We start from the raw sequence: 14,753 nt of genomic DNA, 5'->3' as shown, positions 1-14,753 counted from the left end.
TGGTGGGCACAAAGTAACTATCCAATAAATATTTGTGAGGTAGCACAAAATGTTTTTTCCCCAGTTGTATGAAATTTCACCTTTTAATATGTAGTGTTATATGGGAAAGGACACACTGAGCCACAAATTATAAGGCACCAACTTTAAGATATAACCAGAAACTTAAACCAAAAAAGATATAGGATCAGTCTAGGTTTGGATCTAAGAATATTTTGATGTTTCAGATTTTAGTTGCATGGGTTAAGGAAATACGTGTTCGGTTTCAGGCAACAGCTTAGAAAATGTTAGATGCCAAACACCTGGTAAGAAAAATAGAGCAAAATACATAATCCAAGGTCCTTGTCCTGCAGAAATTCACATTCTCACAACTAAGTAGGAGAGACACACCCATACAATACAATAGGGTTGGAAAAGGCCAATGGGACTCAAAGGCAGGGAGAAATAAGTTCCGATTAGGAGATAGAAATTTCTCAAGAATAGGATTTAAGTAGAGATTTGAAAAATGGTTAAGACTTTGGTAGGTGGTGGGGCGCCGGGGTGCTCAGTCGGTTAAGCGGCTGCCTTCGGCTCAGGTGATGATGCTGGGATCGATCCCCATATAGGGCTCCCTGCCCATGGGAAATCGACTTATTCTTCCCCCTCTGCCCCTCCCCGCTTATGCTCTCCTTCTCTCTCTCTCTCTCTCTCCATCTGAATAAATAAAATCTTAAAAAAAAAGAAAGACTTTGGTAGGCGGAATTATAAAAATTAACAACACAGGCAAGAAGGGGTGCAGCGGTGAGAGAATGCCGGCTGGACCCCGTGAGGGTGCAGTTGCTGTCCCTGCAGATCTGGGTGCCAGCAGAGGATGTGATGGGAAATAACCGGACAAGCAAACGCAACCCAGAAAGCTGAGGGTTTGGGATTTATCAGTAATGGGAAACTCCCAGAGATTTTAAAGGAGATTCTGGTTCCTACTTATTTGCTCAAATTTAAATAGTCTTGAGTTAGTAGTTTATTTATTTTTTAAATGTACTCAGCTCAGTGTGATTCACTATTTGGCTACTGAGCAAACATTTGAATTTAATTCTGGGAATACTTACCGGAAGAGAAAGAAATGTGTTGAAAAAGTCGGCAAAGATTTCATCCTCTAGGAGAATTATAAGATTTGTAGAACCGATTATCTCTATATGGGGAGAAAAAGCAAACAAATAAACAAACAAATAAAACTTCATGAACCAGGGTTGCTTTGGGGATGAAAAAACGAAGAAATAGCACAGATTATTTCACTTGGCCAAATCTCAGCATTTAATGACCTTTAGGGTCATCTATCTTGATTTTTCCTTCTCTCCAGGACTCTTCTGTGCAATATCGCTCTGCTTAAACACTCACAGCTTCCCAGGGCTACCCATTCCATTTATGAAGAAATGAAATCGTTAGGAAGACTTTCCTATTATAAACTGTCTTCTATTATTTTCTTTCCATTTGCAGAAATTCTGCCGTCTGAAGCTCAACAGAATTCATCTAAGTCCTCTTAAATGGTTTGATGCTCCCATATTTATAAAACCATCTCAACCTTCTGTCCACCTCCAACCCTTCTGGCTCATCCGTCACTAAACAATTCCTCAACCTCTCTTCAAATGGCTTCCTTTCTACCTGGGTCCTCCCTCTCTGACTAGAGTGGCACCTGCAACTCAAGCACTCTGCATGCTTCCCAGGGAAGAGCAGAGACAGCTTTGTCCATTTATATGTTCTATTGGTGTGGCCCCAAATGGGGTTAGCTTTGGGTGCTGCCATATTACACTATTAACTCCACTATCCACTATCCTTTATTCATGCAGTCACTTTTCAGAAACCAAGGGCAGGAACTTCCATTTATTCCATTTGAATTTCATCTTGTTGATTCAGACCCAACAAGAACTTTTGTGAATACTGATTTGGTCACACAAAGTATTTATTACTCCTGTCAGGGCTGATCATTGTGTAGCGGAATTTGGGGATGAATGTTGAATGTCATGAAGCCAAGCACAGAGAACACAGGTGGACTGTGTGCCCCCTCAAAGTTTGCTCTAACTCACTGTGTTTGCTCTTTAATGCCCAATATTCAACAAGTGAATAATCCAGTTGTTTTATCAATGCCCAGCATTTTCCCATCATACCCAAAGTTTATAATGAATGATGTATAAAATGAGCAATATAAATACTGTATTAGTCCTGTCTCTTAGTCTAGTTAAATGTCTGGTGAGAATAGGAAGTGCCACTCACAGCTGCTAGAGTGCAGTTGTGATAATATAAGAAAAATAAACATTTTTCATGATGATGGTCGCTATTGTCTTTGTGTAATAGAAATAGGAACCCCAAATCAAATACTATTACAGTACAGCTGATGTCTGGTTTGCCCTTTGCTACACAGATATCTCTGCTCTTCTTTTTAGAAGCATTCACTGATCTATTTTATGTAGTCCACATGAATGATTCCAAAACACATGTTTTTACTCCAGACTTCTTTCCTTGGCTCTAGTTCTAAATATCCAATGAGCTATAGGACATCTCTCCATGGACGTCTACCAGCACTTCCATCTCAACATTTTCAAAGCTGATCTGATCATTTTGTTTCCTAACCTGATCTTTTTCCCTGTATTCTCAATCTCAATTACTAGAACCGCCACTCTTTCAATTGTCTAAATCAGAATCCTGAAAATCATCTTTGATTACCCCCTTGTTCTGTTTCTCTTCCTCTCAAATACTCCCCTAAGAAATGGAGGACCGTGTTATGTGGTCTCTCCTACATATCTCTGGAATCTATCCTCTCCTCTCCATCCATTAAGTCACTATCCTTTTTTCAGGTCCTATCATCTCTCACCTAATGGTCTCCCTAACTTTCCCTTCCAAGCGCTTTCCACATACTGCCACTATAGTCTTCTAATGCTGTGGTTGTTAAAGCCCTTCCAAAACTATTCAGTGTCCTACAAATCTGAGGCTTCACCAGATCTGGCCTTTGGGTTATGTGCCAGCACCATACCATGCTTCCTCCTGTTTGCCAGCCAAGATATTGCTCTTTCCTACATGTGCTATGCACTCTCACTTTCAATCTCCATATCTTTGTTCCCATATTCCTATCACTTAAAATGTCTTCTCAACCCATGTGTTTGCAAATCACTAGTCATCAAGAACTGGTTTACATATGATCTTCTTGGTGAACCAATCATGGTAGAATCTACCACAATTGTAAGTCAATCACTACCCCCTGCACCATTATTTATATCTCCCATTAATATAATTAACAAGTCACTGCTTTCTTCCATTGATGCATCATCTGTCTTCCTCAATAGACTGAGCTCAATGAGATGAGGAGCTCTGTCTTTTAATATTCTTCTCCTAGGCACTAAAGTGCTTACATTAATATCTAAGCTTTATAAAAGTTGAATGAACTGTTCTTTCAAGAGTTCTTCAGTCTTTAAGCTTTTGTTCAACTGTTGATTTATCATTCAGAGAGCCTGGCATGGATTTTTTAATAAGATTATTGAGACAATCTGAATGCAGGAAAGTGGGGTTTGGCAGAAATTTCCCAATTGATTGTGTTCCATAGCTATACATGCTGTTGGTGACAAGGGGCTTGACTATGACAGAATTTGCCACTAATAAGACTGTCTTAATAGGGTATAGAAACTAGGTTTTCCACATCTTTCCCTTCCTTATCCTACTATGTCTTCATTCCTGTGTTTCTATTTTCACCTGTTCTGCCTTGAAACTTCCTAGTAATTTGGACAGGCCTTCAACATTCATTCCATACAGTAATACTGACTCAGGAACAAATGAGATCATTGGGTAATCCCAAACCTCAAGCTAGCCTTCTCCCTGGAGGAGACATGGCATGTGATAGCCCAATCCGTGTTTTTCTTCCTCCTTCTTAGTTGCTTTACTCTTCTATGATTGGGGCTCTGTCCTATTCTTAAAGATCAGGTGGCATAAAGTGGGGGTAGGAGTTGGGGAGGAGAAGAGGGAAAAAAGGAAAGAAAGGGCATGAAACATAAAAGCCATATGTGGTGTAAGACTGGGAAGGTGAGAGGTTTGCCTTAAGTAGGGGGAGCTAAAAGCCTCAGAAACATCCCTTTTAGATACTCACCAGCATTGCTCATGTTGCCATGCTTTCCCTGCCACTGTGATTGATTAGGAGGCAGAATTTTAGCCCCCAGTCAACAGAACTCCACCCCTTGTGAACATGCAGTGACACCCCCTCCAAGGGGTTCCAGATTCTATCAGGAAGTGGCCTATTTCTGTCTGGTGTAGACCTCAGTCTGAAGATAAGTCATTGTTACCTCATCTCCTGGATCTCCTGGAATGTACCAGACTCTTCCTATACTTAGGCTTTTAGTCCATATACTATTTTGTGTGCTCTGACAAGTTCTTCATAAATTGTTTTCAAGTTATATAGGTCCCGAGTTTTAGTTCTGTCTCTTTAACTTGACTCTCTGCTTCAGGGAAGCAAGGATCTGTTCATTTATTTCTAATGTGTCTCTTGTGTCTAAGATCCTTCTAGAAATTTAATAGGTACTTGGTGAATGTTTAATGTTTAATGAGTTGACTTATCTTCCAGATAAGCTGGCAAATTCAACCAACTATCCAAGTGTGTTTTCTACCCTTTCTCCTCTTTCCCAGATAGTTTCTCTTCCGGTTGGCTGTGGGTTGCTTCATAATCCATTGGCATTGAAAAGGAATAGAATAAATATTCGTTGAATATCTTCCATGAGGAAGAAGCTAGGCTAGGTATTTATAGTTTGTTCTAATTCGATTCTTAACCCACAAACTAGAGGTTATTACCTCCCTTTCTCTGAAAGATAGGAAGTACAACACAGATTTTAGTCTGCCCATTTGATTCAAGAGCCCATGCTAGTAAATCATACCTACTTTTCACATGGACTTAAAAATAAGCCCCTTGGACTTCTTTCAGTCCCTGGACTTCCTTCAGAAATTACTATGAATCTCTTTCCTAATCTTTGCTAAAGAGATCTGCTGCCATTTCCAGGGTAAAGATACACTGGGGTAAAGGAGACACCCAGAGATCTGGGAAATCATTGCCTTATAGTTTTGACCCAACACACAGCCACTAAGTCCCAGAGCTGAGATGTGAACTCAAATCTATCTAATTCAAAAATTTCCTGTACTTGCCTGTGAATAATCATCATCTTGGGGCACCTGTAAAATATATGGATCCCCGAGCCCCACCCCTGCCCTTCTGAGTCAGAGTTATCATAGGAAGGACATGGTAATGTACAAATACCCCACGTGATTCTTATCATACAAGTTTGGGAGACATCTGATTCCCTTTCCTTTTGGGAACTAAAGGTCTTGAAAGGTCAGGGATCATGCTTGAAATGCCTGTAGCCAGTGATGTTGGCTTTTAGTCCTTGCCACTGTTGAGTGACAACACTCCATTAAGTTGTTAACAGCTCCAGTAGCCTCTCTGAGCTTGGGGAAGGCTGGGTGAGTGATCGGGAGGAGAGAATGCTGCTCGCAGCCTCATTGAGGACAAGTCTGAAAGCACATTCCATTAAGGAATGTGGGTGTATATATCAGTGTTACATATGCCATTCTTTTAGGAAGAGACTGGAAAGGTTTTTTGTTTGTTTGTTTGTTTGTTTTCTTCTTTGCCCAGGTTATGATAGCTCTTTTCCAAAGGACAGGATAAGCTAAGGAATAGATGAGATTGGAGATTAGTAAACCATAAAGAGCTTCGCCCTGATCTCTCTCTCTCTCTTTCTCTCTCATGTGTGTGTGTGTGTGTGTGTGTGTGTGTGTGTGTATGTTATACTGACTAACAAAGGAGGTAACTGATAATTGATTGAAGAAATATGGTAGGCTACCAACTCATCTTGGAACACAAATCTCTTCACTTTAAAAATCACAATCACTTTAAAAAAGAGTGTTTGGTCTTTACATAAACCAAAGAAAGCATAACACTTCTTCAAATGCAAGTGATTATTGGTGGTTCATTATTAACATGCCTGGCACCTTCCAAATTTCTTCTCTTTGGGACAAGAAGATTTTTTAGACATGACAGGCTTCCCAACAATTCCAGAACTTTTCAAGTCTTTTAACCCTTTCTTGGGTATGACACTGATTGACTCTCTTCTCAGTAACTTTTGGCTAAATTATTAAGGTTTACAGAGGTGATGGTCTTTTATTTGGGAAGAGAGCCAGAAAAATGGAAGAACGCTTTGATAAGATAACCAAGTGCCTGACAGCCCTCCAGAAAAAGGGAATTCAAGACTCTGGTAGGCTGATGTTTTCAATGAAGAGAATAGCCAGGAGATACTGCCTGCCGAAATAATACCCACCAGTTTACAAAACCCTTGGAAGCTGAGTTTAGTGATTCGAAAGTCACAAGGTGGGAGAGAATGAGCCACCTGGAAAGGGACTTAAGCACGGTTGTTAAACACATAGAAAGTTGGATGACAATAAATTGTAATAGCTGCCCCCTTGCAATCTGTTCTCTCAAACTGGCATCCTCTTTTAACAGTAGGAAAATATAAATCACACTACTTAGGAATTGGGTGAAATGAGCTGAAAGGAAATGACATAGATGAAGTGGTACTCCACGTCCTGTAGTGCCCAGCAGTAGTAGGTACCGGGCAATGTTTGTTCAGTTCCGCTGAGAAATGGATGTGAAGGTCATATGGAAAGCTTGAAGTCCTGCCCAAATATAAAGACCTAAAAATTGTGATTGAGGAAAGGGGACACTGAAAGAGGGTCAGAGAGAGATAAAGCAAGTAACACAGAGTCATTGTCCCAGTGTTAACTTACGAAAGCTTTAGATATAGTATTGACAGACAATAGAATTCTCCTAAGCAAAGCTGTGCCTTCTGATTTAGAACTTTGTGTGCATTACTGCTCATTGTTAGCTATCTAAGGAAAAGATGCAGCATGCAGATTTAGACCTTACTCCTAATTTTTGTCATCTTTGCTGATATAATAGATTTCAATAAAAGACTTCAAAATGGTGGTCGATGCAATACATGTAATTCTTAAAGTCAAAGGAAGGGCAATTTCTTCCTACATAAAGGGGTTAAAATGCTACATAATGCTACATAAAATGCTACATAATAGGACTTGGTGCATTTAGCTATAGTAATACAGAAAGAGAATAAAAACTGGGAAAGACTTTCACTAAAATAGGACTATTTAGGGCTAAATAGGGCTATTTAGCTAACAATTCATTCTAAGGAAAGATACTGAAGTTATAAGAAGTATAACCTTTCTCTTTCTCTTTTTTTTTTTTTTTAAGATTTATTTATTTGACAGACAGAGACAGCAAGAGAGGAATACAAGCAGGGGGAGTGGGAGAGGGAGAAGCAGGCTTCCCACTGAACAGGGAGCCCGATGAGGGGCTCCATCCTAGGACCCTGGGATCATGACCTGAGCTGAAGACAGATGCTTAACAACTGAACCACCCAGGCACTCCAAGAAGTACAATCTTTTGTGACTGGTGATTAGTGAAGTCTTGGCCAAAGGCAAAACCAAACCAAACCAAAACAAAAAAACAAAACAAAACAAAAGCAAAATAAAACAGAAAACAAACAACAACAACAATAACAACAACAATGTATATAATCCTACAAAGAAAGGGTTAGTCTTGATCTTATATTCTTTGACCTAAAATATGTATAAAAATTCTGAGTTTTGGACAGAGATGCCTCAAGAAGTTGGCAACAATAATTTTATTTCTTTTGGTTGAGTGGGTAAATTTAAATTCAAATTTTATAATATGAAACAACTAAGGAATCTCAATTAATAAAATATGGAAATTGTAAGGGTCTATTCAGCCAGAGCGGCCCCACCACGGTTGAACTGCCATTTTGTTGTAAAACTTAAATTCACCTTGCCCCTCCCAGGGGAACTTATTTAAAAGCAAGTCCGGGAAACCAGTCTTATAACAAAGTCCAAATACAAGGGTGGGTCAGACCAGGTGGAGGTATTCGATCAATGGGGGCGCAGACTGTCTCCTAGCTACCAAGGAGTATGAGCCCCGCCTTTTGGGTACCTTTTGGGCGCCAATTCTGAACTAGTTGATAAGCTGGTTCAAATGTCTACTAGGGTAAATTGTAATTCAGTTGGTCACCTAGCATGACTGTGCAGCTTTCTCTGTGTGTTACAATTTCATTGGCCACCTGTGTGTGGCCAGGCCCAACCACATGGCCTTTGCTCTATAAAAGTTAGTCTGGAAAGCAGGAAGGGTTCATCCTCTCTGTAGGGGCGCCCCGACTGGTCTGTTTGTTGGTCGGCCTGATTCTTGATGCTTGGCGCAAAATAAAGATTTGCTTGACCTTCGCTTTGTATCAGTCTTGCTCCTTTAATCACGGACCCATTATTGGGGTACCTGATTTTGGGGGGACCCAACAAAAATGGCATCTGTTTAGGAAAATTTTTTTCCCTATGATTTATGATATGCATGATTTATCAAATGCATAATTTTATTGAAAGACGGTGAACAAATGATAGCAATTTTAAATAATATTACATTTATAAATAATTTTTTTATGTCAAGTTAAAAAATTTAATAATTCATATATCAATGTATGCCTAATCTATTGGATGTTAACTACAATACAAATAATTGCAAATGTTTTTGTTATTTTGGAAAAATATTCCCCTTCAATTAGTAAGAGCCCATTAATAATATTCTGCCTTCAAACTGAAAAGTAAATTATCAAACTTCTCATTAAACAATTTTGTGTGGCTCTTCCTTAGCCACCCATCCTAAGGGACAGGAACTTGGTAGTGTTCTCTGTATCACTGGGCCATGAAATTCCATCCCTGGAACTGCTCTGCTAAGGTTGTGTCTGTTGGGCTTTGGTGTCTGAGCAGAGGAAACATAAAAGGCCTCAGAATTCCTATCCTGAACTCCTCTAATAAACTCCTACTTATCCATCAAAATGCAGGTCAGAATTAAACCAACATTTCATCTGTGCTACACCTGTACTAAATACTTTATTTACTCATTCACCAACTATTGGATGTGTATCTATTATGTGATGAGCTAAACAAAAGCATTTTGATTATTTTATAAAGTTGCTAAAAATCAGCAGCCATTTCAGCTCAAAGGGCATTATACACGGTTTTGTTTTTGAGATACACACATACCTATCTATATATATATGCATAGATATTTATACATGTATACACCTGTATACCTTATGTATCTATATATCAACGTTTCTAGTTATCTATCTTATAATTTATACCTAGTGTTTGAATTCCGTGTTTACTCTTGTCCACACACCTAAGTTTAACAAGAAACAGACCTTCATTATGTTTACCAGATGCCTGGATAACACTTGCTTATGGATTTTTTTGCCCTCCTCTTCATCCCTTCATTTTTTCTTAATTGGTACTTCAACACCAAACGGAGAGCAATTGCCTTTTCCAGGCTCGTGTAAAAATGTGCCCTCTGGTGGGCGTGGTGAAGATTACACCTTTCTCTCTACAACTCGGGTTTTTTGCTGTTGCTATTGTTTCTAAATTTATCTTCAGTTGGTTTTACATTCCAAAGGTTTTACATCCAAAGATACAAATCCAAAGGATTACTTTCAGAGTGCTCATACCTACTGCGATGTGAAGAGAACAGAAGGACCCTTTCATTCAAACATCAGGTCTGTCCATTCTGCCATTATATCAGCCCTTAGTAATAGTTCTTTGTGGCGTTGTGATCGTGCTAATATTTATTATCTTACCTCAAAAGTACATATTGTGAGACATAATAATATTGGGAGGCATTAATTACTACAGGAGATGAGTTCATGAGCATCTACCAGGAGCTCAAAAGTACTCAGAAAGGGACAGATCTGTCAGTAGATGGCTTTGATATCTCTTCAACTTCTATCTTTGTAGAGAGATAATATCTTGACATATTAATATATTAATATTAGGCTTTGCTTTTCCACCCTTGTGAATAACTTCTTCCCCAGTTAGTGGCAGACGCTGCCACAAGATGAGGTTTGCTTGTAATTGTAAGAAGAGTCAATTTTTAGATTAAAAAAATCCCAAACATGCTCTTAATTCAAAAATAGGAGGGCTGAGTGAAATAGGAAACAGGAGTTTGCCATATCAGTAGGAAAGAATGCAGAGGAAAAACAGATTCCCTACTTTTCCAACCTCAGGACACTCGAAGAGGTTCAGCTAGGGTTCAAGGAAGGATGAGCTGCAAGGTTAGGCAAGTCCTGAAAAGTACCCAAGATTGTGAGAGAGAAACAAGGGGGAGGGACCCAGAGGTGACAACCAGGAAGAGGGCAGGACCTACAGAGAGAACTGCAAAGCTCCACGGGTCACCAGGACCAAAGAGAGGCAAAGAAGCTGAACTAATGCCTAAGAAATGTTTTATTTCCACCCCACAGACCACGGTCACCCCGGATGGAGAGCCGCATTGTTGCCTGATTGGATACCCTACTGGTGCGAGGTGAAAGCCCTCCCTGGAAAGTTGGTGCCTGCCGGTCACAGGCATGTCATCCCGCATTCAGAGACATTGCTGACCACCCCTGAAATGACACTGGGAGGCACCACCCCCTTTGCAGTCACTCTGAATGCTCACAGCTCTTCAAACCACAGAGTAGAAAACCTTAACAAGAAGACAATAATTCACCCCTGCTCCACAATAACTGTTGAACTAGGAAATTAACCAGGAAGAGTAAGTCCAGAACCAAAGGAAGACAGGTATGTCCAGTTCTCCGAAGAACTAGAAGCAAAAGGGAAACTGGAAGGATGATGACCCCCTAGAACCCCTCCCCCAGCCTCACTCTGTCCTAAGCCTGGATATTATAATCATGACCAAGAGTAAGAGAAGCCTAACAGATTGTCCATATCCTGGGCACAGCAGGGAAAGAGGCATAGCAGGAGTCATAAAGACATTGTTTTGCAAGTTGCCAGCAATTTAACTCTACTACTTAGAATTCCACCTCTGTGGATACCAGGCATAGCATTATGTGACATAACTAGATATCTGACTGCCTTAAGCTAGTTTTTTTTTTTTTTTAAACCTTTTGAGTCTTAGATTATCATCTATAAACCTACATGATAAAATAGTTGTGAGGATTAAAAAAAATTTTTTTGTGGAATAAATAAGCCACTGAATTTCATGACACATGAGAACCAGAAAGGAGTTGTTCTAGGTGAGTCTACCACTTGGAAATGGATTGAGGTATGAACAGAATAATGGGCTGATCTATCCAGGCAGAAGAATCTGACAGATTCTACACTCAGTGAGACTCACTCCTGGAAGCACACGGGTCCTTTTGCGCCCTTGCTATGTGCAAGGTGCTGCTCTGTTGTGCTAGACCCTATGGAGGAAATTGCCTTCCAGGAGTGCGGTGATGTTATCATGGTATCACATATGCCCGAACTCACCAAAATATATACATTAAATATGTGCAATTGCTTGTAAATTAAGTATATCTCAATAAAGCTGAAAACAAAAGATCTCTTTGACAAACCATAAAAAAATAAGTCAACAATTGTTCTCTGAGCCCTTTCTAGTTAAAATAACAGTTTAGATTTCGTGTAGGTATTGAAGAGATCCAGAAAGAGAAAGGGTGAGGAGGTGCTTACTATGATGGGTAAATTATGATGTACTAAATGTAACTTGTGGTCAGTCTTCTCTTGGGTGAGTGAGGATATATATATATAAAGACCCAAAGGGAAGATATAGTACATTTATTTTCATGTTCTCCTTGAGGGGGGGTGGTGGGATGTGAAGATTACAGAGAGGAGAAAGGCAAAGAGAATGCCTTGGCTGGAGTTGAGGAGAGGAAGAGGAGGTGGGGGAAATACTTCGGGAGCCGAGAATGAAGGTCATTGTGACATGCCTCTTGTGTTTCAGTTGCCTGTCCCAGCACACTGCTCAGCAAATGAGACTGAGAGAAGCCAGAGGGGAGAGGGGGTAGGTCCATCCCAGTAGAGTCTGCTGCCTCGGTCTCTTCCTCTCTACCACCACCACTTCCCACAACTTCTCATCCAGGTGTTTCAGAATGCGCAGGTGATAGGAACCATTCTGGGCTTCCCCAGGTTCGGACATCAACAAATGTAACAATACCACACCACGGAGAAGCCGTAGACCCAGATCATCAACATGGCAATGAAAGCCACATGCCAGCAGAAGAAGGTGGTGACAAATATAATGTCGTTTTCATCATCATCCATCCATTTATAGCCAGAAATTGGTTTGTACAGCATAAAACCGATCTGAATCAGCCAAGAGCCTGTCAACATATAAAAAAAGGCCTTCATCACCCAAAGCTGCAGCATATCAGGAGCCCACAGCTCTGCGACCACCACCAGCGCCAGCAGGAGTATGGCCTGGGTGAGCAGGACGTGGGACTGCAGCTCCACACCTTCGGAGTCCTGCATGTGAGACACCATCAGAGGCAGAAAGAGAAACATGCCCAGGGCTTGGGCGCCCTGCTCCAGAGCAGCACACCGCTGGGGCAGCAGGTTCTGGCTCACCACGTCCACACACCCACTCAGAAAGAAGGCCATATAGAGAGTGAAGTGTTGCCACTGTTTGCGGTACAAAAAGTTTCTCTGATGATATATCTTGCTGATAAGTACAAACTGTCCCTTTATGTTATGCAGCTCTTGGGCTGCTAAAATGAAGGCACTTAATATCTTCACCAGCCCAACATAGCACACTTGCTTCAGTCTTGCCCATCGTTCTTTGCTCCAGGGATAGCTTGGCAGATACTGGACAGGGTAGTTGCATATTAAGGCCCTGGAGACTAGTCGTGCATGATAAAGTCCATAGAAGAAGAGAGACAGTCCTGGGTACAGATGGCCCTCAAAGCCTCCCATGGAACTGAAGGTAGATCTGACCAAAGGGAGAGAGAAGCAGCTCAGAAATGGTCGCCTTGGGTTCTAGAGCGTGGAGGGAGCTTCCTGAAGCCTACTTATATCTTCTTTCCAGCTCGCTGCATCCACATACATGGGGAAATGGCTTTGGAGGAAACCCAAACTTATGCTGCGGTGGGTGTCATGGCTTCCGTTCTGGTCTTCTGCTCTGGTTCATTGATAGCTAACCAAGCATTGCTAAACAGTAAAATAAGCATATTCTCCATCACAGTGCCCGGACACCTGCAGTTCTCGGAGATTATGCTATAGACTCCCCTTGCCTCTCCTCCTCGTGCTCTTCATGCCATTGCTACCTTCCTTACTTCCCAAACTCATAGGACGTAAGGAAGAGCCGAGAGAAAGCATGGAGAGGATTCAGTGTGGGGCATATCCCTTAAGATTCTTCACGTATAATCCCATACAAGTGCTAGGTACAAATGTATTCTCCTGGGTACAAACAGTCTTAGGTGAACATATACGTACAATATTCAATTTCTCTGATGTTATTTGAGGCTTGCCAGAAAAATATTCCCTCCTGAGGATCTGTCTTCTGCTGATCTCCAGAGAGATCTTTCCTCCTGAGAGTCTTTCCTCTGAGCTGAAGCAATGTTTTTCCAAGTTAAAATGTAGGTGAACAGGTTCTACTCAGCGGTGCTAATTCAGAATTTCTTGAGGATGATGTCTTGAAATAAGCATTCCAAGACACACTCCCAGGTAGCTCTTAGGCGGACTAAAATTTGAATCACTTAGTAGTATGTATGTACTGGTTAGAAAGAAGATCCTATTAAACTAAGCTTAGTGTGAAGTAGCCATCAAATATTTTCTCTCATGAAATAAGCATTTAGTTAGAATGTAATGGTCATATAACCCTTCATGACAGACAGTCAAGTGCAGGAATATCTCAGGTTAAATTTTTCTCATACTGATCCTACATATTTCCATTTTGGTTCATTTCTTGGTAAATTCTCTTTTGGTCTATCAACGGATCTTCCATTTTATTTTATAATTTTTAAAAAGATTTTATTTATTTATTTGACAGACAGAGATCACAAGTAGGCAGAGAGACAGGCAGAGAGAGAGAGGAGGAAGCAGGCTCCCCACTGAGCAGAGAGCCCAATGCGGGGCTCGATCCCAGGACCCTGGGATCATGACCAGAGCCAAAGGCAGAGGCTTTAACCCACTGAACCACCCAGGCGTCCCTATAATTTTTACTGATTAAAAAAACCACAATTTTAGATTGATCTTCATATTAACCATCTTGTTGCATTACCTATGCTCTTGCTAATTTTCAAATGATTTTTTATAATCATATGAACTTCAATAATGAAAAAATGCTCTCCTTTTAGATACACCTGTCTTTTCTAATTGTGTCTCCCAATTGCATTAGCATGACAGAATTCTGTTGTTGTTTTAACTGTGAAAGCTCCCCTCTCCTGGGAAGTGTCTCCTCTAGCCACATGGTTAAAGGGGAGCTGTCTCTTGCTGACAAATCCTGCTTTCCTCCTCACACATCAGTCAAGGGACTGAGTGCCTAAACCAGTGGGGCTGATCTAAGCCCTTCACCAACAATTTAACTAAAGAAACCAGCTCTCAGCCCTTTCATAGATTATATCAGTTCTGCTTACAGCAGAACTAATTAGCATATTGGGGTTATATTTCCTTCTCCGTGGATCCATTAATGTATTCATTATCTGTTGCTGTGTAACAGTTTTACACAATTTAATTCTGTGGCTTAAAACAACATGCATTTGGGGGACTGGGTGGCTCAGTTGGTTAAGCGTCCGCCTTTGGCTCAGGTCATGATCTGCAGGGTGCTGGGACCCATTCCTGCGTAGGGTTCCCGCTCAGCAGGGAGCCTGCTTCTCCCTTTCCTCCCTGCTTGTGCTCTCTCCCTATCTCTG

At 40.9% G+C, this 14,753-nt stretch overlaps 2 protein-coding genes across 2 annotated transcripts in view; both read right to left on the bottom strand.

Moving 5' to 3' along the window:
* Positions 1 to 4,118, bottom strand: part of RGSL1 (regulator of G protein signaling like 1) — a 77,119-nt gene extending 73,001 nt beyond the window's left edge. Inside the window, exons 1-2 of the mRNA XM_059413931.1 lie at positions 4,106 to 4,118; positions 1,083 to 1,165 (exon numbers count right to left, since the gene is read on the bottom strand). Of these exons, the coding sequence (XP_059269914.1) occupies positions 1,083 to 1,165; positions 4,106 to 4,118 (96 nt within the window). The remainder of the gene's footprint in view (positions 1 to 1,082; positions 1,166 to 4,105) is intronic.
* Positions 4,119 to 12,042: 7,924 nt separating this feature from the next.
* LOC132026084 (transmembrane epididymal protein 1A-like) lies at positions 12,043 to 12,816 on the bottom strand. The gene has a single exon (XM_059414023.1). It carries the CDS (start codon positions 12,814 to 12,816, stop codon positions 12,043 to 12,045), a length of 774 nt encoding a protein of 257 aa, XP_059270006.1.
* Positions 12,817 to 14,753: the final 1,937 nt, after the last annotated feature.

This window comes from Mustela nigripes, chromosome 10 (assembly GCF_022355385.1).
Source record: "Mustela nigripes isolate SB6536 chromosome 10, MUSNIG.SB6536, whole genome shotgun sequence".
Taxonomy (NCBI): domain Eukaryota; kingdom Metazoa; phylum Chordata; class Mammalia; order Carnivora; family Mustelidae; genus Mustela; species Mustela nigripes.
Note: the sequence above shows the minus strand (reverse complement) of the source record. Positions and strands in the feature narration are given on the sequence as shown.

Excerpts from the sequence above, each read along its gene's own strand:
- LOC132026084 (XM_059414023.1), bottom strand. The coding sequence starts at position 12,816 with ATGGGAGGCTTTGAGGGCCATCTGTACCCAGGACTGTCTCTCTTCTTC.